The 27,112-nt window shown below is 39.7% G+C and overlaps 1 protein-coding gene and 1 pseudogene across 1 annotated transcript; both read left to right on the top strand.

Moving 5' to 3' along the window:
• The first annotated feature begins 21,681 nt into the window (after nt 1-21,681).
• LOC148009206 (L-gulonolactone oxidase 2-like) lies at nt 21,682-23,801 on the top strand (annotated as a pseudogene).
• Nucleotides 23,802-24,465: 664 nt separating this feature from the next.
• Nucleotides 24,466-24,989, top strand: LOC148009205 (pentatricopeptide repeat-containing protein At4g18520, chloroplastic-like). Its single transcript, XM_087673706.1, has 2 exons — nt 24,466-24,770; nt 24,863-24,989. Exons 1-2 carry the CDS (start codon nt 24,466-24,468, stop codon nt 24,885-24,887), a joined length of 330 nt encoding a protein of 109 aa, XP_087529832.1. The 3' UTR covers nt 24,888-24,989.
• The last annotated feature ends 2,123 nt before the right edge of the window (nt 24,990-27,112 follow it).

The raw sequence follows: 27,112 nt of genomic DNA, 5'->3' as shown, positions 1-27,112 counted from the left end.
CCATCCATTTTTTTTCGGAATCTATTTCGAGAAATCCAGATGGACCTCGTCGAACCGTTGCGCCAGCTCCTCCAAGTACCACTTTGAACCACTGCACATCGAATATTATCATGGAGAAGCTACGGTAATCCACCGTAATAATACTTTGCAAATTCCCAAAATACTCCATCTCATCCACAACCGTGTTCGGATCCGTTGCTCGTCGCCGGCTCTCTTGCTCAAACCTTGCCATGACACCACAGTCCATTGTGGAGCGCATTTTGTCAATACGCTCCACCCGAAAATGCCGTCCGCGCGACCACGCTGCACTATATATTTTGTACTGCACATTGAAACACTCAAATTAGATGTAGCAAACAAATTCAGATACGACACATTCTAAACCCCTCATTACCTTTGGACTACATCCCCTCGAGAACTCCCACTCCTCCATTGAGACCTCTGCCCCTTCGCTGGATGCTGCGATCAAGGCTCCATGCAACCATCGTGTTGACATAAACCGCGGCATCTCCTCCATGCCTTCGGGATATCGAATCGGTCGGTGACGCGTACTGCGTCGGAATTCAGCTCGCGCTTCCTCTCGATCTTGCCTTGCAATCTGGTACTTGGCGAGCCACGTCTCCATGGAGGCATGGTGCAACATACAAAAGCGATTCACTTTCTCTTCCATTGAGGCATCCATTCTTTTTTCTACCCCATTTCCAACCACCACATCTCCAGTCAGCCTGTCATCGTCCTTGAGCGTCCATAGCATTTCATTGTCTGGTTCCACCGTTGGTAGCCATTGTGAGATATGCACTAATGCCTCTGACACCAACCAACCCTCCGCCATGCTACCTTCCGGACGAGCTCGTTGTCGCACAAAGCCTTTCAGGGTTTTCATGAAGCGCTCCAGGAAGAACATCCATCGCGTATGGACAGGTCCGGCAATCTCCACTTCGTCCACAAGATGCACAAGAAGGTGAACTTGTATCGTGAGCATGCTAGTGGGCAGGTATTTCTCAAAGAGACAGACCGTCTCAACTGCTCCCCGCCTTGCGGATTCAATAGAGGACGTCTTAATCTCTTTCTGTGAGATCCATTGCACCAAAGTCGACAGCTTGTAAATGGCCCCACGAATTTCTGGAGTTAGGCATCCCGCGATCGCGATCGGTAGGACAAACTGCCACAAATGAGAAAGCATTAAGAATAATGGTCACTTTTCAAATTTCAAAATGTCCACGCTTATTAAAATCCATTCTGTTCACAAACCTGACATATCTTATGCCAATCATGGGATTTTAGCCCAGACATTTGGTCATCTTTAGAAAATGCGGACCTGAGAGAACGCATCATACCCGTCGGAGTGCGGATAGACTTGATTACTTGCTTCACAATGCGCTCTTCTTTGGTAGACAAAACCCAGGGAGCGCGAGGAAGCTGCACTCCCCCTTCAGCACTCGACTGCGGCCAAAGCGCCTCCATCTTACCTACCTCCTTTAAATCCATTCGTGACCCTATAGTGTCTCTCTTTCCTGTGATGTGGTCCCATAGCAAGCTGCCCACATTTTTGAAAATATGCATGGGATCCAACAAGTGGTTGACCTGTAAGTGGGTCCAATATGGCAACTCGTAGAAAACTGAGAACCGTCGCATTCCATTTGGATGTGATTCCGGGTTTACCATTTTCAGCTCGTACCAGCTTGCAGCGTTCATACGTGCTGGAGGTCGTCCAAGAAAACCTTCCCTGAGTTCATGATCCTCCGGCAAGAAAGTGGCGTGTCCTTGATATACCATCTTCTTCATGGTTCGTGACCTTCGGGCGTCTAACTGTGGCCCACACAATGGACATGCCTGATAACCTGAGGTAACGAGACCTGCAAGGCGATCCACGACCTAGTGAATACTTGATTGAATGAAATAAAATATAGATATTACCGGCGTGAACAAATGTCTGCTCACCTGAGCACTCTCCCAATCCCGGAAAGTCATGCATCGTCCACATGAGAATGGCTCGAATGTTGGCTGACCGCCGACCATCGCGCCTGCTCATATCTTGCACCGTGACCCCCTCCTCCCACAAAATCTTAAGCTCATCGACTAATGGACGAAGATACACGTCCATATTTTTTACTTTGTAGCGGCCCGGGACGAGCAAGCTAAGGATGAGATGTCCTTTCTTCGTAGAAAGCCATGGAGGAATGTTGTAGTTGACAAGCACTATAGGCCACACACTGTAAGAAGTCGAGCGCAGACCGAATGGGTTCACACCATCCATGGCGAGACCGAGCCGAAGATTCCTTGGCTCTCGCGCAAAGCCTGGGAAGGTAGAGTCAATGTGGCTCCATGCGCGCGAATCTGCTGATATTCGTTGCACTCCATCCGTAGACCTATTCTGCACATGCCACGTTGTCAAGCTTGCCATGGCAGACGTGCGAAACATGTGGTTTATGCGGGGGATGAGCGGAAAGTGTCTGAGGACTTTTTGAGGGATGGTCTGCCCTTGCAAGTCCTGTCGATACCTGTGAGCACCACACTTTGGACATGTCTCCATAGTCTCGTATTCATCTCGAAACAATATGCAGTCGTTGATACATGCATGGATGTTATTGTAGTCCATGCCAAGCTTCCGTAAAACATGTCGTGCATCATCACGAGACTCAGGCATGGTGTTTGCAGGTGGCAATATATGATATTTCAATAACCTGAAAACATCATAAAACACCTTGAAAAATCCATCCATATTTACAATAATACTGTTTAAAAAAAAAACAATGAAGTCTGTATGCAAGGTACCTGAATAACTCAGTCACACTCGTATCGCTCCAACCGTATTTCGCTTGCACACTTAAGAGTGCAAGCAATGTCTTCAACCGAGATACTCGGCACCCATCATATAATGGTATGGATGCTTCCTCTCTAAGCGGGTCAGATGTCTCAACATCCATGGGAATCAATGCATCGATCATTGCCTCCATCTCAGGCTCCAAGATTGTAGGCAAGTCGGGAAGGTTGTCTGTCTCCTCTGGCATTGACGATATAGATGGGCCTTGCGAGTGGTCTATTGGCTCCTGCCATCCATCCATCTCACGTCCACGAACTCTTCTAATTGGCCGCAAAGGGTGCTCTCCCCCTTGGGTCGAGACATCACCCCCCTGGACACAAAATTTGCCAACAAGACCCAATCTTATTGTGTATGGTTTTCAATTAGCTTGAGAGTACAATGCATGAAAAATGCTAACTTGAAAATACCGTTTACTGAAAATCTGCAATCGCCTGATCAATAATCTCAGGTTGAAACTCGCCAAATCGTCGTACGTGTTCTATAGACAATCGACGTTTTCGTCTAATTGCCAACTTGCATTGAGAGCAAGGACATGGGACACGCTGATTAAGATACGACTCGCGGTCTTGAACAATAGGACCTTCTTCGTTTGCCATCTTATCTACATTACAGCAAACGAGGCTTAAATGGATAGCTTTTTGGAGATGTACGTCAACTTGCAAGTTGACCATAAACCTTGCATTGTATATAGTAGTCGAGAGATTTTCCGATGTTATATCTCGGCCTTGTATCATGCTCAACGATTTGTTTGTCCCGGTAGATAATTTTTTGTTATATCTCGGCTTTGAGTATAAGTAATCCATTTTAAAATTAATGCGCGCCATCTATGAAATTTTACAACTATAGTAATAAAATTTATTTCAATCAATTCTACTCATAGTCATAAGACCTGAGAGAAATTATCCTATACTCAATTTAAGGGATCTCCACTTCTATAACAATAATTTTGGGTTAATTTTGATGAAGTACGTGGCCGTATGCAAAGCACATTGCATACCATTATCGATACGTATATTATCTTAAATTTCATTCCCTTCCCTCTCCCTCTCCCTCTCCCTCACCCTCTCCCTCTCTTTCTCTCACCCTCTCCCTCACCCTCTCGTTCTCTTTCTCTCCCTCTCTCATTTCCTCCCTCCTCCTCCCTCTCCCTCTCCCTCCCTCTTTCTCCCTCTTTCTCCCTCTCCCTCTCCCTCGCTCCCTCGCTCCCTCTCCCTCCCCCTCCCTCTTTCTCTCCCTCTCTCATTTCCTTCCCCTCCCCCTCCCTCTCCCTCTCCCTCTCCCTCTCTTTTTCTCCCTCTCCCTCTCTATCTCTCTTTCTCTCTCATTTCCTAAACAAGCAAAAAATAAAGTGATTTAAACATCCTCCAAGCAAAAGGGAGAGGGAGAGATACAATGCACTCTCCCTCTCTTTCTCTTTCTATCCCTCTCTCATTTCCTTCCCCTTCCTATCCCTCTCACTCTCTTTCTCTCTCATTTCCTCTCCTAAACAAGAAAAAAATAAAGTGATTCAAACATTAAACAAGCAAAAGGGAGAGGGAGGGAGAGAGAGAATGCACTCTCCCTCCTTCTCCCTCTCTTTTTCTTTCTCTCCCTCTCCTATTTCCTCCCCCTCCCTCTCCCTCTCCCTCTATTTCTCTTTCTCTTTCTTTCCCTTTCCCTCTCCCTCTCCCTCTCTTTCTCTCTTACTCTCTCGTTTCCTCTCCTAAACAAGCAAAGAAGAAAGTAATTTAAACATTAAACAAGCAAAAGGGAGAGAGAGAGAGAGAGAATGCACTCTCACTCTCTTTCTCTCCCTCTCCCTCTCTTTCTCTCCCTCTCTCTCCCTCTCCCTCTCCTTCTCTTTCTTTTCCTCTCCTAAATAAACAAAAGAGAACGATTGAAACCTTCAACAAGTAAAAGAAAGAGAGAGGGAGACTCACCAATGAGATATGGCGAGCGTGGGCGGCTTCTCTTTGCAACGAGGGCTCCTCCTCTCCTTCGCGAACAACGACGGTGGCGGTGGCGGCGGCGGCGGCAACAAGTCTCTTCCTCCTCTTCTTTCACAAAGCCTTGGCTCTCTCCCTCGCTCTCGCTCTCAAAAGGCGAAGAAAACAAAATGAAAACGGCGCTCTGGTTTCGGCCGCGCTTTTTTTTTCCTGCGGCGTCGCTATATGCGTCGCTATATGCGTCGCTATTTGCGTCGCTATTTGCGTCGCTATTTGCGTCGCAAATAGCGACGCAAATAGCGACGCATATAGCGACGCCAATAGCGACGCCAATAGCGACGCCGATAAACGCCGTCGCTAATCGGCGTCGCTATTGCCCCAGTCCCTTGTAGTGTCCAAAAGTGGGAGATGAAGGAGTAATCTGGCAGGATTCTAGGTAGGTGTCCTGATATTCAGCCCCCCTTTCGAAGCCATTGAAAGCATCAGATTGGCGATCTGAGCAGCATAGAGGAAGGTATTATTTTGTACATGTTTTTGTCTAGTAGAGTTATATTTTCTCATAATGCTGAAAGAAACTGACAGGCTTGATCTCTGTTAGTATTCTTCTATATTTTCTAATTCTTTTTGTGATTATTCTTCTACATCTTCAATCTCTTCGGACCCTTCTCTTCCGTCTACTTCTCTCCTTGAATCTACCTACATCCTACTGTCTCTTATCTTTAAGAACTTGGCTTGAAACCTTCAACCCTTCTCTTATCTCTACCATCTCTGAAGTCTAAGCTCTTAAACCCCCATACATTCTTCTCTTACCAAACCCCTGTGGTGACCTTCAATCCTACGCACTGGGACATTGGTGAACCCAACGTGAAGGTCGGTGTAAAGGAACTCCAAGATGGGGGATTCTTCAAGAGATACTCTACAACAATTGGTATGCATACTACATCAGACTCAACAACAATAAATCCAAATGTTACAACAACAACAACAAAGGCAAGACGAAGAGAAGATTGATTCCATAGCTATCAAGGCCCTAGAGGAAGTTGGGCGTGAATTAAAACAATTTAATGGTCAAAATGTCTCTGCTTTTATTCGCTTATATGTTGAAAAAATGCTCTTCTTTGGTGTACCACAACATGCATGGACCCGTTATTTTGCTAGACTAGCCAAGCATGGTCTTCAAGAAAGAATCCATGGTTTTTTTCAACAAGATGCAAAGTGGGCTGCATTTAAAAAAGCCCTATGCGAAGAATTCTTCTTAGAAGACTCTGGCCTAATGATAAAGAAAAGTTTCATTGAATGGGTTGAAAAACCCAACAAAGGTTTAGCTGCAACAGCTCTATACAATGAGTTTGAAAGTAAATTTGGACAACTTGATGCTAAAGACCAACAACACTATATTGGGGAATATGGGAATTTCCCATAAGTTTGGGACACATGGTCAAATCTTTGGATTTGTCATAACTTGAACACTATAACTCCAAATCAAGCGCTCCATAGCTCAATAGATTTCACTTTTCAAGCACTTTCCAATGATAGGTCACATCATATGGTTTTAAGAAACTTATGGCATGTTATCAAGGTGCCATCTTTTCAGTATTCAAAAAATGGAAATTGGGAGATTCCCAAACTCACTAATATTGTTTTCAACAAAGTATGGAAGATTAGAAGATTTAATTATTCCTTAAGACTGCAGATCCCATTCTGCAAGAGAAGCTTGTTGATCGCCTAGAAGATGCTACCTCCGAATCAGGAGTCAAGTCTGCATGGACAGATGTTACTGATGCAGTTAACATGATTGCTCGAAGAGAGCGGATGTGACTAAGATTGGGCTCTACTTCAACTTCAACAAATCCATTGACGGAGCTTGTTCCACCTTCAAAATTCCCTATTCCTTTGACTAATCAACTAGCTATTTCTTCTTCTATTATTTCTAAAAATGATGTAATGGATGAACTTATTAGTTCCAAAGTAGAAAAGCTGGATGTCAAAGTCGAAGAGCAAGGATGAGCATCAACTCAAAGACCCATGAGAGAAGGTTTTAAGAGGCGTTGTCTTTGGTGTGACAGCCAACAACATGACAAGAGGGAGTGTTCTGCCTTCCGTGAGGCTGAAGCACAGAAGCTCGTCTTTTGGAAAGATGAAAAAATTCATTTGGCTTAAACGTGTCTTTCATTGGAGCCAAATTTTGGCAATGGTGGAATGAAGAAAAGATTAGAAGATTTAGCTATAAAGAATGCCTATGCAGCAATTGATGCAGCTATCTATTGGCTGCAAATTGAGCCAATTAAATCAAGTTTGAATGCATGTAAAGCTAATGTGCAATCTAAAGTATGGATGCAAGCACTAGATCAAATGGAATGTGGTAAAGCAGCCAAAGAAGCTTTGGCTAACGTTAGTCAATATATTCGAGGAATAACTGGTTAGAAAGAACTGGTATATTCTTTTTTTCCTTTGCACATTTGGCTGACGTCAATCATAAAGAAGTCTTGATTGAAGAAAAGAGAAGAATAAAGATGAACCAGGGCCTTCCTCTTCTGGCCCTCCAAAATGGGTAACTAGAAAAACACTTAAACAACCAAAGCTTGCTGAAAATATAACCCCAGATCAAGAGATGAAAGATATGCCACAAACAAAGAAGACGGAAGAAAAGAAGAAAGTAAAGCAGACAGGCTACAAATTGCAGTCTGACATAGAATCTGCAAACCGATCTCAAACGAGTTCTAGAAGAACGAATTCTAAGAAGAAAAATTACATTCACCTTAGTCGAAATTCCTGGAATTGTCAAACATGAATTCCATGATGTAATTACTAATGTAATCAAAAGAAAAATACAATATGTTGGTGATGAAGAAACAGTGCATGCTTTTTTGCAAGTTCTTCGAGTTTTTGTGCAAGATGAAGAGAAACCGACTTCACAAGGAATTCAACTTAAAGCAGTTAAAGAATTAATTGTAGCAATTGAAGTTGAAGATAAAGAAAACATGAATGCAAAAATTAAAGAAGTGAAAGCTGAAAATGTAATGGTTGGCTGGTCCAAACCAGTTGGGCAGCCCACCTCTCAAAAAGAAGGCTGTCTACAGCACATGCATGAGGAAGAAGAGGCTCGATTCATTCCAAGCAGTCACTACTCCCGTACGCATTGGATAAGAGCAACTACGGAGACAGTCATCAAAATTGAAGAAAGACAAACACCATGTATTGCACTCTTAGACCATGGCTCGGAGATAAACGTCATGGCAAGGAGTCTCAATGAAAGTGGCGGATGGCCCATAGATATTGATCCGGGTTGGTGAATGAGAGTTGCAAACAACTCTTCTGGAGAGTTATATGCTGCATATCCTAATGTGCTGGTAACTATTAGAGACATAAAAGACAATTTTCACTTTTTTGTTCAAGACTCTTATAGTTACCCTATCATTCTCGGGCAACCTTACATTTCTGAAGCCTGCTTGGAAACAAAAGCTCTTGATGATGGTTCTTTCTATGCTGGAATTCGAAGCAAGGATAATGAACGAGCTGTCCAATTTCTTACTGTCTGTGTTAACCACCATCGAAACAAAGATCGACTGCGTGATTATCCTCTGTCTCTTAATGCCCGCGAATTCAAGGGTTTTCGGGCTGCACTACTATAAAGGGAGGCTATGGTAGTGCATCATGTAAAAGGATTTAACCTCCTCATGCAACAGAAACTGTCTCTCTAGTAAATTTATATGTATGTACAGCCAATAGTATGGGCTGTTATTAGTCTCTTCTGGCCATGAGTAAGGCTGAAAGAAAATATTTATGTCATGTAAAAAGGAAGCTGAAAACTTATGACATGATGGCTAAAAATGAAGATATTTCAGGCATTTTTTTTGGACTGATTACTACTTACACATTGGCTCAAATATATGCAATTGCTCATGCAGAAAATCAGGTTGAAAATCAGTCCATAGAAGTATGTACATTGCATTTTAATCAAACAATTCAAGAATTTGTTGAATAGGAAGACAATGGTTTACTCAACAAGGCTGAAGCACAAGTGGAGACAAAATACAAGACAGTGGATAAGAAAGTCAAACCTGTGGCAGTCCCACTGCCTCCTGAAAGTGAAGGGCTTGCTAATAGGGCATCAAATCAGCCAAGTCTTCATGATCCTTCCAACATTGGTCACAAGTTCACATTTGAAAGTATAAAAGAGCTCAAAATAGGTGAAAATTCTTTCCTTTCACCGGTTAAAGAACACTCTTTTATGCAAATACTGATGAAACATGGAAAAGCTTTTGCTTTTCAACCAAGTGAAATAGGCTATATGGATCCAAATATTGTGGCTCCTATGGTCATTTTTACGGTCCCACATGTGCCTTGGAACCTCAAGCCCATTCCAATTCCAAGGGCACATCTACCCAAATTATTGGAACTTCTAAATGAGAAGATCAGAATGAAGATTTTAGAACCTTCTTCAGCACCTTACTCAAACGATGGTTTATTGTGCCTAAGAAAAATGGATCTTTAAGATCCATTGAAGATCTACAGTCTATCAATCGTGTCACAATCCGATATGTTGGTTCGGGTCCAATTGTTGATGAGTTTGCTGAAGCTTTTGCAAGTAGAGCAATTTATTCTATGGGAGACCTATATTTAGGATATGACGAATTTCAGCTTTCATTAGAAAGTCGAGACATTACCACAATGAAGACACCTCTTGGATTGGTCCGCATGTGTACTCTACAACAAGGCGAACAAACTCCGTAGCCCATATGATGAATGCCATGCACAAAGTATTAAGGGACTTTATTCCACAACTTACTCTTCCATTTCTTGATGATGTACCTATCAAGGGATGTGAAGTCAATGAAAATAATGAGGAGCTTAACAAAGATGGTTGCATGACATTTGTAGTTAACCATATTCAAGATTGTGACAAGATTTTGATAAGGCTAGAAGAGGTACATCTTACCCTTTTTGAAGCTAAGTTGATTTTTGGAGTAGAAAAAGTCCTAGTGGTTGATCATCTATGTGGCCCCTATGGACGCACACCTTCTCCAATAAAGATAGATGCCATCAGCAAAATGTAAGAAAAATGCACAAATGTTTCAGAGGTGAGAAGATTTCTTGGCGTATGTGTATTCTATCTCATATGGATACTACATTTTGCTCATGTAACCGAAAATCTTTATCAATTATTAAGAAAAGGCCAAAGATTCTCTTGGAATAAAGAGCATACTCTCACTATGCGTAAATTAAGGAAGCTATTACTTTCATCCCCCACTCTCAAAAGGGTTGACTATTCAAATGGTCAACCCCTCATCCTTACTATGGATACAAGTCCCATTAGGATAGGATGGGCTATTGGCCAAGAGGATCTTGAAGGTAACAGGTATGCAATTCTTTTTGGAGCAAAGTTCTCAATGAACGTCAAAGAAGGTATGCACAAGTAAAAAGGGAATTGTGGGGAGTTGTAACAGCATTAAAGTGTGATCGTGAATACTTTATAGATACTTCCATAGTGGTAGAAACTGATTGTCTTCCACTCTTAGGCATGATTGCCAACTGCTCTACACCCGACATTGCTATGCTAAGATGGATTGCATATATTAAGTCACTCAACCCTGAATTAAAGCATATTGCAGGAAAGGTGAATCCAGTTGTTGACATGCTATCATGTGTAAGATATGACAATGAAAAAGAGCTGATGGAAGAAGATGAAGCTCAAGAATCTATACTTGTTGAATTTCGTTCCATGGCTGTTGAAAATACATTTTCAATTACTACATTTACTGGTCCAAAGCTGAAAATAACAGGATGGTCAACTAAAAGCCAGCATGCTCATTGCATTTCTCAATTTCTAGTTCATTTTCTTGAAGAAGATTGGCTAAAGATCGGCCAATATTTGAGCACAATGAAGAAGAAGGAGACTTGGACTGATGAGGAGTTCAAACATATCAAGAGGAAAGCTTATGGTTTTTTTCTTAAAGAAGGACATCTATGGAAGCACGCAAAGAAGAAGAAAGGAGCGCCTATCCGAGTTTTAGGTAATAAAATATGCAACAATAGGTAATGAAGGAATTTCATGAAATCCTATGGGCTGGCCATAGAGGCATATGGGAAACCTTTAGTAAAGTCAATGAAAAATATTGGTGGCAAAACATGTATCGGGACATAGCACATTTTGTTGAAGCATGTTATATGTGTCAAATGTATTCTATGGTCAAGCATTGAGATGGGTTACAACCAACTTATCCTTTGTCTATACATTATAGATGGGTTATTGATCTTGTAACCATGCCTACAGGAATATGGAATATGCGGTATTTAGTGCTTGCAAAAGAGGATCTAACCAATCAAGTTGAAGGCAGTGCCTTAATAACCAAATCCACTCAAGCTATTTGTCATTTTTTGCTTGAAGAAGTGTTTTTTAGATATGGCTGTGTGGGTAAAGTAACTGCAGATAGAGGAGAGTTGGATGCTGATGAGGCACGCAACTTCTTTGCTCAATTGGGTATTAAGTTGGCTTTAACTTCACCCTACAACCCTAAAGGCAATGGAAAGAGTGAGAGAGGTCATCAACCTATTCTCAAAGCTCTAGCAAGAACTTGTAGAGGAAAGATCAAAGAATGGCCTAAAATGCTACCTTTTGCATTATGGGCTGACTGGACTACTCACAGTTTAGTGACTGGCTATATGCTAACTGAACTTATGCATGGACAACAACCAATTATGCCAATTGAAGAATCTATTCTCACATGGAGTCTTCTACCTTGGGAGGAAGGCATCAGTAGAGAAGAGTTTCTGACCTTGCGCATATGGCAACTAGAAAGAAGGCCTGAAGATGTTCAAGCAACTATTGAGAAGCTAAAGACAGCAAGACTAAAGAACAAAAGAAGATGTGATAAGCAACATCGACTTCGGCCAAGAGCAATTCAAGAAAATGACTGGGTGCTTATCTATGACAAAAGCCTAGACAATTAATAGAGTGCTTCTAGTAAGATGGTAAAGTGTTGGTTTGACCCATATGTGGTAAAGGTCGTTCATGACAATGCCACATATTCATTGGCTGAATTGGATGGAATAAGCATGAAGATACCCATAGCTGGAAAAAGAATCAAGCTCTTCAAATGAAGAGAAAGCTCAACATATGAGCTAGAAGACTTGAATATAATTCAAGAGCATGAAGATATAGAGAAAGAAGAAGAGGCAGAAGATGATGACATTGACATGGCAAAATATACTTCTTCTGACACTACAAATCTGTAAGACTGTGGCACATGCCAGAGGATGTGCAGGTTAGGAGGGGGTGAATGTTGTGCCGCTACGTGCACACTATGTAAAAAAAATCTAGAGTGTGGCTTCCTTTTATATTTAGAGAGCCAATGCCACTTTAGACATTAGTATTAGTGTCCATGGTTCAAAATATTAGATTTTTTTGGACCAATTTTTAGTCAATTTTTGATATTCTAGATATTATCTCTTGTAAAAATCCATAAAACTATAGATAACTTCTAGATGAAGAGGACATGTAAAAAAAAAGCATGTAGCTTTTAGCCAAATTGAGAGGATTTTATGTAAAAAAAGAGATTAGCGAAATCACACGACGTGCGATCGCTGTTTTCAGGCACTAAATAACACTCCGAAAGTGGGAGATGAAGGAGTGATCTGGCAGGATTCCGGCCAGGTGTCTTGGTATTTAACCCCCCTTTCAGAGCCATTGGAAGCATCAAATTGGCAATCTGAGTAGCATAGAGGAAGGTATTATTTTGTACACATTTTTGTCTATTAGAGTTATATTTTCTCAATATAATGCTGAAAGAAACTGACAGGCTTGATCTCTGTTAGCATTCTTTTATATTTTCTAATTCTTTTTGCGAGTATTCTTCTACATCTTCAATCTCTTCGAACCCCTTCTCTTCCATCTACTCCTCTCCTTGAATCTACCTACACCCTACTGTCTCTTATCTTCAAGAACTTGGCTTGAAACCTTCAACCCTTCTCTTATCTCTACCATCTCCGAAGTCTAAGCTCTTGAACCTCCCATACATTCTTCTCTTGCTAAACCCCTGTGGTGACCTTCAACCCTACGCGCTACGACAACGCACCCTTTTTTTTTAACTTTTTGTTCTCATGACTTATCTTTTTACTTTCAATATTGGATTGCATTTTCTCTATCACCTTTAAAATACCACCAATATTTTAGATAAATACGCTTCATGTAAAAGTCTTGCAAAGATAAAAGCCAATATTTAATTGAAAATTGTAAAACTACCTTGCGTGTACGGTTATTTTTTCTCGTAGCAACAATCTCTATATTCTTATTTTGCAAATCCTTAATAATATCATCCTTATGATAATTATATATTACCTAAAAAAATAACTATTTCATGAATATAATTAAATTTTATTTTTATATACAAATTGTAAAGATATCAAATCTTTGTAGAGTCATTTAATAGCTCCATAAATTATGTTCTTTCTAATAGCAAAGAATCCTGCAATATATAAGAAAGTTATCAATATCATCTACGACTTCTTTAAAGACCAAATATAGAGATTATACATTTTAAAAATAACTATATCACATTATAATAATCAACTTGATCCTCAAATTGCGATCGATACACATCCTCTTCGGTATCCTATATGTTTTTATCATTTCATATAAGTCATTATATGACATGTTCAAATTTTATAAGCTCAATATTCAAATATATAAAAGGAAGTACATACAATTATAGTCATATTGTTTTCATCCACTGTCTCATGGGCAACCACTTCATCATAAGAACTATTTGCTTCGTATAACCTTTTCTATATAATGAATAAATTTATTATATTAAATATAAAAATTAAAAGTTAAAAAACTTATTAAAAATATCACTCACACTTTCTTGGATAAGTTCTTCATGTGATATATATATATATTATGAATATTGGTCTCTACTTGCTCTGGTAAGCTTTCCTCTTGCATAGGAACCTCGAGTGTTGTGATAGACTTTCCCTACATGTATAAGGAAAATGTGTATTAAATATGAAATTTAACTTTTATGAAACCACAATATAGAAGTAAGATAGATGACTTACAAGAAATAAATCCATTGCTTTTGCTTTTACCTTTTGATTCTTTCGATGTGCAGCCAAAGTATCACGAAGATAAACATATATTTTTTCTCTCTTCCATATATAGGAAGATCTAGGAAACTCAAGAGATAAAATTGTGTGATGATTTGCATAAATTATATCCATGAGCTTCTGTTGCTTTTGCTTATTGTGTCGCAAATCATGATGTATATTATGGCCATCTAGCCAACTTTTAGCTATTCTATGGTTTGCACAATAAACAGCATTTTGGTTGTGTCTACAAAACTCCAACAAAATTGACTTTTTATAATTTTTACTCTTGTCACGATCGTTCAACTTGGAAGGTCGAAAGATTTGCTCATACGAAGGAGTCTCTAACATAGCCACGTTGCCTCCTCTAGGAATCAATGTTTGTGATTTGCTATTCTTTATTGAGTCTATAGTATTATGTGGAGTCGGTTGGCAATCATTGTTTTTCTTACTAGAAGATGCCATCTCAAAGATGTTGCCTACACATGCATGTGACTTGATAAGATTGACATATAACCTGAAATGCTTTAAAAAACTCTAGTCATTTAAGAACAATGCAATGCATATACATAGAATCAAGTGAATCCAAAAGATGTGATATATGTATCAAAGGCTTAATCAAAAGAACATGACAATGATTCTAGTTTGAGAAACTCCACATCATAGGAAGAGAACACAATTCACCATTCGAGAAGATTACTTTCCTTCTTCTTATAACTTCAAAGCCTAAGACTAATGCTATACAAGTGTCCCATTGTCTTAATGTTTTTTCTTCAACATCTACTCTCCAAATACTTGGACGTATACCATCACATTTTAATAGAGCTACCCTATACTCCTTTGTTTCCACAATTACTTCTCTAACTACAGCATGAAAATACATCTTATTTGTATTATTGTTAATTTTATTTTTTCGTATGACAATATCATCTTTCTCCAACCAAGGAGATACACAGCCAAGTTGCCCTAACTCTAGTAATCTAGTGCATTGGGATAATTCATTTGTCTCATAAGCTATAATTTTATTACCCTTAGGAATAGGAATAAACTTGTGTAGCAATGAGCTTATGGATCGTATACAATTCCAATCAAACCTAAGTCTTTATGGTTGTAACACACTCATCCATGTATTAACATCAACTAATAGCTCCTCTATATCATCTTCTCTTGTTATGCATTGCTTGTAATATTCTCCACTTACAAAACTAAAGTTCGCCTCTCTCACATGTATAGAGAAGAAATTAGTTATTTGAGCCTTTAATTGATGTATGCTTGGGACATTTTCACACGTATTATCTACTTTAACTACTACCTAATCTCCAACTTTGTAAATTTCTCCATTATAAAGTACTTTTTGGTAACATGTAGCTATAGTCTCATTAAGACAACCATCTTCTAAGGACAAAAATTGTAGAACATACCTTTTCTCTTCACATGAAAGTCCTCTACGTATCCTTTTTTTGAGAGATATATAAATTCATTTATGTTTAATCATGTTGAACCACGGTGAATTGTCATGTTCCCTAGATAATACCTTCCAAATTCTCTTTGCCTTTGTAACACATGAAAGTTTTAATATTCCATTCTCATGTAGTGGATGGCAAATAGAACTCTGATGATTAGCAATCACAAGATCATTAGGAATCAAAATACATTGGTGGCATTGAACAAGTATTTTTTCTATTGGTAAAAGGCCATCTCTTTCCTCATGTAGTACTTTAAATGCCATGGTAAATAACTTTCTGGTATGAAAAGATACATAAGATACCTCGTTTTTTTGGCCATTTGTTTTAATCCCCATATATGACAACACCATGTACCCAAAGGTATAACACAAAAAAATTTCATGTGAGCCATATCTCAAAATGTTGTCTTGTAACTCGCCATTTCTTGCTACATGCTCTAGTGGTGAAGAGGTTGGGCCAAAATATTCATCCTTTCGAACGCGCCAAGCTGTAAGCAAAGTGTGGACTACTTCTATGCTTTTCTTAGACCAACCTTTTTCTCTATTATAATTGTAGAATGCATGTGCTATATCTACCAAAATAATACCTAGATCACTAAATTTCTTTGGAATACCCTCTATAGTGCTTATGATGCATGGCAAGTACCATTGTATAAAAAGTTGATTCTCTTGTTTTTTAAAGCTTTCATAGTATTTACTTGGAGCATGCAACCACCGTCCATATTGAATGGAAGGAGGAGCAAGCTTATAGATTGTTTTTGTACAGTTGTCAATGGCTTTCTTTGTCTCGTTTAATAAAATTTTCATTAGAGATTATATATATTTACTAAATAAATCAAGTGATAGAATATGCATTGTATCATATACTAAATCTAATGACAAATCTAACCCGTACAAGCTGTATAATCTCCAAAGTGATGACTCTCCAGACAACCATTCTATCTTTAGTATATTCTCCCTCTCACCTATTGTCGAAGTTCTCTTTGCTCTGGATAAGGCTATGACTATATCACTAGCTTTTCATTTGATTGGTGGATACCTAACCTTGTATCTATTTAAATCGTACGTGTATCTACCTTGAAAGGATGGATTGCTAACATCTAGACTTGCATGAGCTTTGTCTCTGTGACAAAAGAATTGACCACTGTCTTTAAATGGTGGCATTGAACAAGTATTTTTTCTATTGGTAAAAGGCCATCTCTTTCCTCATGTAGTACTTTAAATGCCATGGTAAATAACTTTCTGGTATGAAAAGATACATAAGATACCTCGTTTTTTTGGCCATTTGTTTTAATCCCCATATATGACAACACCATGTACCCAAAGGTATAACACAAAAAAATTTCATGTGAGCCATATCTCAAAATGTTGTCTTGTAACTCGCCATTTCTTGCTACATGCTCTAGTGGTGAAGAGGTTGGGCCAAAATATTCATCCTTTCGAACGCGCCAAGCTGTAAGCAAAGTGTGGACTACTTCTATGCTTTTCTTAGACCAACCTTTTTCTCTATTATAATTGTAGAATGCATGTGCTATATCTACCAAAATAATACCTAGATCACTAAATTTCTTTGGAATACCCTCTATAGTGCTTATGATGCATGGCAAGTACCATTGTATAAAAAGTTGATTCTCTTGTTTTTTAAAGCTTTCATAGTATTTACTTGGAGCATGCAACCACCGTCCATATTGAATGGAAGGAGGAGCAAGCTTATAGATTGTTTTTGTACAGTTGTCAATGGCTTTCTTTGTCTCGTTTAATAAAATTTTCATTAGAGATTATATATATTTACTAAATAAATCAAGTGATAGAATATGCATTGTATCATATACTAAATCTAATGACAAATCTAACCCGTACAAGCTGTATAATCTCCAAAGTGATGACTCTCCAGACAACCCTTCTATCTTTAGTATATTCTCCCTCTCACCTATTGTCGAAGTTCTCTTTGCTCTGGATAAGGCTATGACTATATCACTAGCTTTTCATTTGATTGGTGGATACCTAACCTTGTATCTATTTAAATCGTACGTGTATCTACCTTGAAAGGATGGATTGCTAACATCTAGACTTGCATGAGCTTTGTCTCTGTGACAAAAGGATTGACCACTGTCTTTAAATGGTGGCATTGAACAAGTATTTTTTCTATTGGTAAAAGGCCATCTCTTTCCTCATGTAGTACTTTAAATGCCATGGTAAATAACTTTCTGGTATGAAAAGATACATAAGATACCTCGTTTTTTTGGCCATTTGTTTTAATCCCCATATATGACAACACCATGTACCCAATGGTATAACACAAAAAAATTTCATGTGAGCCATATCTCAAAATGTTGTCTAGTAACTCGCCATTTCTTGCTACATGCTCTAGTGGTGAAGAGGTTGGGCCAAAATATTCATCCTTTCGAACGCGCCAAGCTGTAAGCAAAGTGTGGACTACTTCTATGCTTTTCTTAGACCAACCTTTTTCTCTATTATAATTGTAGAATGCATGTGCTATATCTATCAAAATAATACCTAGATCACTAAATTTCTTTGGAATACCCTCTATAGTGCTTATGATGCATGGCAAGTACCATTGTATAAAAAGTTGATTCTCTTGTTTTTTAAAGCTTTCATAGTATTTACTTGGAGCATGCAACCACCGTCCATATTGAATGGAAGGAGGAGCAAGCTTATAGATTGTTTTTGTACAGTTGTCAATGGCTTTCTTTGTCTCCTTTAATAAAATTTTCATTAGAGATTAGATATATTTACTAAATAAATCAAGTGATAGAATATGCATTGTATCATATACTAAATCTAATGACAAATCTAACCCGTACAAGCTGTATAATCTCCAAAGTGATGACTCTCCAGACAACCCTTCTATCTTTAGTATATTCTCCCTCTCACCTATTGTCGAAGTTCTCTTTGCTCTGGATAAGGCTATGACTATATCACTAGCTTTTCATTTGATTGGTGGATACCTAACCTTGTATCTATTTAAATCGTACATGTATCTACCTTGAAAGGATAGATTGCTAACATCTAGACTTGCATGAGCTTTGTCTCTGTGACAAAAGAATTGACCACTGTCTTTAAATGAGCTTGTTTTACATTGTGCAAGATGGTCCCCAGTAACCATCATTAACATTGCATGCATTCTACATACAGTTTTAGAATGGCCTATTGGATCTCCAAATATACATTTGACTGAATAATTATAAAAAATTTCAAGACCATTAACATAAAGGTCTTCTAGCTCAGTAATTAAAGGCCACAAAAAGGCATGAAACATGTCACTAGTTTTTTGTATGGCTTTACAAGCATTCAAAGGTAGAAACAAGATGGGAAGGACACCTATAGTAGAATCTTTTCCAGCATTTAGAACCTTTATTTCTACCACTCCTCAATCACGTTGAGTTGTTTGAGATGCTTGGAACCCATCCCAATGGAGAAGATGAGCCAAGTTTTGAGGATCGCCTTTCAACATATGTTTTTTACATTGGTTTTGAGAGTGGCATTGTTTACATACAAAGTTATCATCTTGATTTGTTTCATTATAGCTTCTTTCTAGGATTTCGGAAATACAAGATCTAGGGAATGTAGTATATACTTTCTTACATTATATATTTTTGCACACAATAGCCATCTCATATTCAACACTTGGATTCCAAAAATGTTGAACTTCTCTAAAATTTGACCCATCCCAAAATTCATTTACATATTTAGGGTACTCATCTATCTCTTTACATAATCATCTATCTATTTGACACCACATTGTTTGCATATCAGGACAAAAAATTTTGCTTCAAGCTAGAAGTTTGATTTATTTTCCTATTGGTAAATAATCAAAATCTATAGTGTTATTTCTAGGATTTAAATATTTTTTACACTTCTCACAACAAGTCAAATAATCATGTTTAAGCTTACAATTTTTTGTGCCATCTTTACATCCGCATGTGATAACATTTCCATAGTAAAAGTCCTCATTACTAGGTAAAAAGTACTCAACTTCATGGGGATTTGTTTCACCTATACATACCCTATAACGTTGTGGTTGAACCATTCCAAGTTCATGAAACATTGTGTTTAATTGTTCCCAACATGTTGGAACTCTCACACCATCTAAATCACCATCCCATGTCTCCAGCAATTGGATCAATAGGTTACATAAGCTCAGTATTGCTTTTTCTACACTACGTTTTCCAACTCTTTTTCCACCCAAACCCCCAAATAAGAGTTGAAGCATATTATCTTGAGCTGTAATTGAGATTTCGTGTTTGTCCCAAAGTGATTGAAGCTCAATGAGTCTCTCTATAATTTGATGAGCTAATGATTGCATAGTATGGTTGTTCTCACTATTAGATTTACCCTCATCATCTTCACTATGGTAGTTATAGTTACACTCATTGTGTTCCTCTTGACAAAGGCCATTGTTATTCTTATTAAGATTCTCGATAAAAGAGTCACATGGTGGGGTTTCATTTGCATTATTATTATCAGTGCTATCAGTAAGGCCATTCTTATTATTATCATTATTAATTTGTGTAATGAAATTATTATCCCTACTATATGAACATTACTCATCACTACTTAGAAGATCTAAGTTTCTACTCAACCCATTATATGCAACTTTGAATAGTTGATGTTTGAAATATGTGGAAGGGGCCACATAGCGTCCACCATCGCAATATAGGACACAATCGCACCACATCCATTTTTTATTAACAGGAGACAACTCCACTCTGTTTGTTTGATCTTCCAATATATTGTCAACACCTTCTTCAATATGAGGATACAAGTTACCAACAAATCATGATTATCGCATCTAAAGTAGGTGCTTCTATTTACTAATTGCCATTCTTGAGGTGTGTGTGTACACTTGTAATCGCAAGTACATTTACGTAAATTACCTATTGAAGACATGATTTACCCTTGATGCAAAGATTAAAGTTACTGTATTTATGAAATGTCAAGATAGTATAAATGAAAGTATGTAATTTTGGTTCTAGAGTTAACTTGCCTTGAAAGATGTGATAGACAACCTCAATGCGATGGAAGACACGTAGAACGACCTCCCAACTTCCCTTTGTGGACACTGTTCATTAATATAAAGACTACTATAATTACAATACAATTAATCAAAAGTAAATATTCAAAATGAAAATTTATCATTATAAGTCTTTATATATTTTTTTTATAAAAAAATTCATTATAAGAATTTCACTTTATATCTTTATAATAAGAAGTTCATTGAACATTCTTTAAATACAACTCAAAAACAATTAAAAACAAGAAATCTTTCCCAAACACTTCCTTAAAGTGATTTCTATTTGATAAATTTAACCAGGCCCCATCCAGTATCGAAGAAATGTACCAAATCATCATGGATTCCATTATAGGACTGTTGGTAACATTAACACGGCTAGAGTCCCCCTTTAGTCCCATACTTCCATAGATGGGAATCTTCATTGTACGTTTAGCCTTATCATCATGAGTGTGAGCCATTGCACTCTAGGTTGTAATTGTTAAAAATGCAGATCTAGAGTATGGCAAGAGTTATGGAGGATGGAAGATGAAGGCTAGATTCATGTTAACATAAACAATGTAGAGCAATTGTTACACAAGTGAATTAGATTTCAAGATAGATTAGCTTAGACTCAAACACAATCTTGTGTAGGACACTCACAATGGCAAAGATACTAAGTGAAAGTACCAAGCATCATGATATTGTATTCACCATTGTGAAAGTGATAGTCAAGTACAATGCTTTATAGAAGTTGAGTTGTTCCACTCTCCTCACTGTGCATATGGGATTCAGGACAGCTCTTCCTAGGGCATACATCATTTGTCATTTCAAAACATCCCCCCTCAAATGATGAGTCCCTACACTTGTTGGCTTTTATCCCCCCTACATGATAACATGGACTGGCAGACTAGTTCATAGGCAGCCTAGTCAAGTTAAAGCTTGAGACTTTACATCTTTGACAAGGGCTTTTACAAATCAAATCCACTAAGGGAAACATAGAGATCCACTATGGGAACAAATTCCTTAGAACAATCTATTAGAGTTGTTGATAGTAGCGGAAGCATCTTCTTCTTCTTCTTCTTCATTCATGAATTGACTTTGGTGGTGGTCATTCTACATCTGTTGTACTCTTTTCTTGTGAAAGCATTCACTGGCAATATGACCAGTCTTACCACAATAATGACATGTCATTCGACTTTTGTTGTCGGTGTTGAATCCTCGACCTTTTCCTTTGTTTCCAATAGCTCCTTTGGTGTATAGGTGCAATGCTAGAGCTATAGTTGCCTAATGTCAATGATTGATGTGCCAAGGAGGAGCTTTGAGAGCAGATAATCACTTCTCCAAAAGGAAGTTTAGAGAGGTTTGGCCAATGGAGAAAGATATGAGAGCTTCAAGCCGACAGGGTGCTGCTGACTATGGCTGCCATGGAAGCTTCATTGAAGGTAGAGATGTAAATGAGGTTGGAGATGGGGTCCAACACTCAAACTCAGCTGAGAAGAGATGGAGAGGAGCTAAGCCATGCCCGACTGGGCTCTGATACCATGTCAAGAATGTGGATCTAGAGCATGGCAAGAGTTATGGAGGATGAAAGATGAAAGCTAGATTCATGTTAACATAAACAATGTAGAGCAACTGTTACATAAGTGAATTAGGTTCCAAGATAGATTAGCTTGGACTCATAAACACAATCTTGTGTAGGACACTGACAATGACAAAGATACTAAGTGGAAGTACCAAGCATTATGAAATTGTATTGATCACCATTGTGAAAGTGATAGCCAAGTACAATGCTTAATAGAAGTTGAGTTGTTCCTCTCCTCATTGTGCATATGGGATTCAAGATAGCTCTTCCTAGAGCATACATCATTTGTCATTTCTCAACAGTAATAGCCCCAATCAAATGAGAAAGTCAACTTTGGTAAGACTCAAAGAGAGAGTATGATATACCAAAACTAATCTCATTGATTTTATTACTCATGATCCATGGCAAATCCTTTCAAGTCTATCAATCACAACCAAGAACAACCATACCCAAGCACAAGCAAGTCTTCTTCTTGCAAACATCAATCCAAGTAGTTCATTTATGGCAATCTATTTGCATGGAAACATCCATTACATGATCTCTATCTTTGCATCAACTACAAAAACAACCACTTTATACACTCTCTTCTTATCTAAGTCATTGGCACTCTCTTTTGAGATTAACCACTAAGGTCTCTCTCAGAGTGTTGGGCTTCATTTCCCAGGTCACATTTCAGTTGGAGTCCATGTTCAAGAGGTTTGTGGCATTTGATATTCGAGGTGACAAGAACTTGGAATCTGAGATATTGGACTTTGCAAAGCGGCATGAATTCGCAATCGCTTACTGGTATCCTTTCTCTGGGAAAACTCTATTAAGACTAGATGATAGAGTGAGTGTGGAGGAAGAGGGAGATGGAGTTATATATGAAAGACCCCTTTCTGGACCAAATTGAGGTGCAAGTCATCGAGAGCTTGGCATTAAACTGTAAGTTATATACTCACTAATGGGGGAACCTCTCACTTCACTGCAGTAGAGTGGGGTGTGTGTGTGCTCTGTGTGATCATATGTGCCTGCTGATTCTTCGCATGCTTTGAGACTGAATATGCATCGACAGGCTATGAACTGATCCTACAGAACCAATGTAACACTCATGTTTATTTTGTTTGTGCTCTAATTAAGGCAGGCATGTACTCTACATGTGTAACTAGGTTCCTCCCAAATTGATAAAGTCGATGAGCATCACCACTCGTGACCATATCGTCTTGTTCCATCCCTTTCTGCCAGGGAAAGCATCAAACCCAAGGGACAAGATTGGCGATGTCTGCATTCAGGGGGAGGTAATATTGAATCACCGCTTTCAGACAGGGGATGGCTATGTCAACTCCAAGGATAACATCTTCACACGTTACCCAGTTGTTGGCTTCAATAACCTGATGCACACGGGTGGCAGCTGTGGTCGGTGGGAGGCCGGCCACAAGTCTCGATCGCAATGTTGTCAGACATGGTGGAATTAATCAGTGACGACGTTGTTGCAGGGCCCCATGCTATGCATGATCTGCACTATAACATGTACAGCATGGCAGATCGGAGCAGGAAGCTCGATCTCCACCTGTGTGTGGAATCCTCTGATAAAGGGCCTGCTCCACTACATATCCATCGCAGTACCTGCATCGAGGATCGGCGAGGCAATTGCCAAGGTGAAGATGCTCCGGGAAGCGGACCCACAGGAAGTACGCGGGCAAGCACAGTCTGGGGGCATCTGGATGCATTTCGTGGGGGCATTGGAGGCGTACCTGGCGGAGCGGGAGGACGCGGTGATGTGGGAGATGATAGTCAAGAGGTCCAGGGAGCCGCTGCTGTACACAGGGGCGATGCAAGAGGTGGAGCAGATGCTGCTGGGGATATATGCGGGGAAACCGCACTGGGGCAAGAACAGGCACCTGGCATTCGAGGGCATGGCCTGAGTCTGCAGAAGGACCCATAAATGAGACCTTGGAGTCGAAATCTGCTAGAGATGATGAAGGTCATGGAGCGCACACAACCTCCTGCACCGCCGCAGGAAACCGTGTCCCCCAGGCAAGCTTGCTTGGTTCTGTATCAGGAACAACACAGGGAATCGCTCTCATACAGGAGAGGGAGGAGCTACATGCCCACATTGCAATGGTGCAGGAAGAGGCAGTGGTGCAACAAAGGAGCTTGATCAGCATCTTGCAGGAGTGCAGGCACAAGAAGGATGGAGTTGCAGCCAAGTGCTTGCATGCCTACATGTGCAATCACCGCTTGGAATTGGACCCGATCCTCTGCAACTACCTCATCCCCATGCTCGCAGATTGTGGGTGCTTGTCTGATGTGCAGCGTGTGCTTGATTGTGTCCCTCCCTTCCTTCTGAACGAGCACTCCTGGGCCTCCATCATCACCTATTTCAATGACCAAGGGAACCCTCTCCATGCCCTGCACCTCTTCCACCGAATGCAGAAGGAGAATTTTGTATAACCCTCGAGATTCACCTATGTTGCTGCAATCATGGCTTGCAGTAGGCTCGTGGATGTACAATGCGGTAGCATGCTGCATGTTGAAACAATAAAATGAGGGCTGGAGAAAGAAGCTTTCATTGGCAGCTCATTGCTTGATATGTACACCAAATGTGGCTCCCTTCAAGAAGGTTGTCTCACATTTGATGTGCTGCCTTGTAGAAATCCAGTCTCATGGATGGCTTTGATGTCTGGATATGCTGATTGTGGGCTTGGTCAGGAAGTTCTTGACCGTTTTGAACAGATGGTGCAGGAAGGTTTGCATGTGGATGCTAGCACTTCTGTTTGTGTTTTAAAAGCTTGTGGCATTATAGGATCTTTAGAAACCGGCCAATTGATACATGCAGCTGTAACCGAAAGAGGACTTGATGCAGAACTCTACGTGGGCAGCACCCTTGTGGATATGTATGTTAAGTGTGGCCCATTTGCAGAAGCAAGCCTAGTATTTGACCAGCTTCCACTTTGAAATGTGGTCTCATGGAATGCAATGATTGCAGGATATGTGGAAAATGGGATGGCTGACAAAGTGCGGACTTGCTTCACACAGATGGATTTGGAAGGCATATCTCTGGACTGTGTCACGACTCACATTTCTGTTGGGTCAGAAGGCATGTGGTCTTTCAGCAGGTGTAGAATCAGGGTTTGAAGTACATGCTAAAATAACGGAAAGGGGTTGGGAAATTGAGGCAGAAATGACCAACACACTCATAGATATGTATGCTAAATGTGGTCTTCTTGTAGAAGCACACTGAGTATTAGACTTAATGCCCAAACAAGACGCAGCCTCATGGTATGCTTTGACTGTAGGGTATACTGAACTCCCTCTGCATGCAGGAGAGGGAGGAGCTACATGCCCACATTGCAGTGGCAATTAATCGAGTCTCACCATGCAGCAGATAAGGCCCAATTATTGCTTGCATAATTGTATCCACCAGCTTGAGTTTTTTGTTTTGGGGTTTAACTTAAAAGAACGATTGATAGGCCTGAGATGTTTTCGTATCTTTAATGATTGACAGCCTGCATTATCAGAAGAATTCCACTGGGTTGGTATTTTACCCACTATGAGAAGTTGAAGTTGCAGCACTCTCGTAATTCCTGTCCTGATTTATCTCTAACATCATCATTTTGCTGGTTTTGAACTTGGGTAGTAGATGATTGAACTTGGGTTTTGAATTTGCAAGCTTTATAAGGAGCAAGTTCAAAAGTTCTGGGTCACCATGGTAGATTCCTTCAGGGATCACCAACCTACTCTCCTCCAACCAATCTGCAAGTACATGATTTTTATCAAGGGTAGGACTTCTGGCCTTCTTACTGCTAAGCCTCTTTCTGATCATGTTGCAATGCAGGGAATGCAAAATCTGCCATTGGAGGAGTAAGTTAAGGTCTTGGAACAAGAGCTCAGAAATTTTATGAAAGTAGCCTTTAAATTCCCAGTTGATATGCTCATGTATGAAGCATTTTCAATTGCAGCAGGTCCTCCAATGTAATGGGGATGCGGCAAGGCCTGCAATATGGGAGCTCCAGCTGCATTAGCTTGCCATCATTCGGGCACCTACCATGCCTGTGATATTTTGCAGCTCCATGGCATGAGCACAACATCAAACAGGGCAACATCAATTGCTCAGGGGCGTGATGGGTTTGGTGAGTGTGAAAAAATGGTGAGGCCAATCCACGCATCGCAGAGTATACCAACGAGTTTAGGGGATATGTCATACCACGCCAATCCACATATCGAGCTTCAACAACATATGCATGCCAGCCTGTATGGCGATGCCAATTGAGTTCCAGGCTTGACCGATCCTGATCATAGGCATACCACTCAGGTAAATGGTACTATCAACCCACATATTGGAGCGTGAACGACGTGGAGCATAGCAGGCATTCGAAACTGAACGTTTCGTCTGTCTTCAATAATTAAAGTAATAATAATGTATGAGATCGTAAGCCCTTTATTCCTAAGCTTCATAGTTGCCATGACTGCGACACAACGAAAGCACTTGCTTCTAATGCGGGAGGATGACGAGGGGGAGGGGAGGAGGGAGACGAGCCCGTAGTTGCATGTGCAGGCAGCTCGGACGTGTCTTGGTGGAAGAGGCATGAATTCTTTGGCCTTGTGCTCGACCATCCAGTAAGATTCGAGCGATCGCTGTCATGACTATGGTAAGGGATTGTCGTACATTCTTGGGATAGTATTGGCTATAATACCTTTGCATACTCTAAGAATCTATGAAATCACATGCTTTCTATATATTGATTTCGTGCTTCGTTTCAATATAAAGAACTATGAGTAGAATGTCAGCTGAGTTAGTCTTGAAAAATTATATGCAAAGCTACATAGGTGATGGGGCCTAATCGTGGTGGTTGCATGGAAGGAGCAGGGGCTTGGGAAGGTGAACTTTAAAGGGAGAATGACATTGTCATGGGCTTGGGAAGAAAAACTTTAAATGGAGAATGACGTGGTCATGAGCCAATGTGGGGCTTCTCCTAAGGAGCTACCACAATGTTCATCCCACGTCCCACCCATAAATGTCTTCCAATATAAGAATTTTATGTATACATTTGGAGCCTAATGTGTAAAATAGTTTAGATTGCTTCACTTCAGGAGAGTAGATATGTTATGGCCTAGAGACTCAACTCACTATTGACAGCCCTCTTTTCTTCTCTAATATATTAAAGCTTCTTTATTAGAACATTCCTCATTTTCAACTTTAGAACTAGGTTGTGCCAAACAATAATGGGAAAGTGGG

The sequence above is a fragment of the Lygodium microphyllum genome, unplaced genomic scaffold (assembly GCF_053477565.2).
Source record: "Lygodium microphyllum isolate KBCC unplaced genomic scaffold, Lygodium_microphyllum_v1.1.10 scaffold_33, whole genome shotgun sequence".
Taxonomy (NCBI): Eukaryota; Viridiplantae; Streptophyta; class Polypodiopsida; order Schizaeales; family Lygodiaceae; genus Lygodium; species Lygodium microphyllum.
The sequence above is the reverse complement of the archived record's forward strand: the minus strand, read 5'-3'. Positions and strand labels throughout refer to the sequence as shown.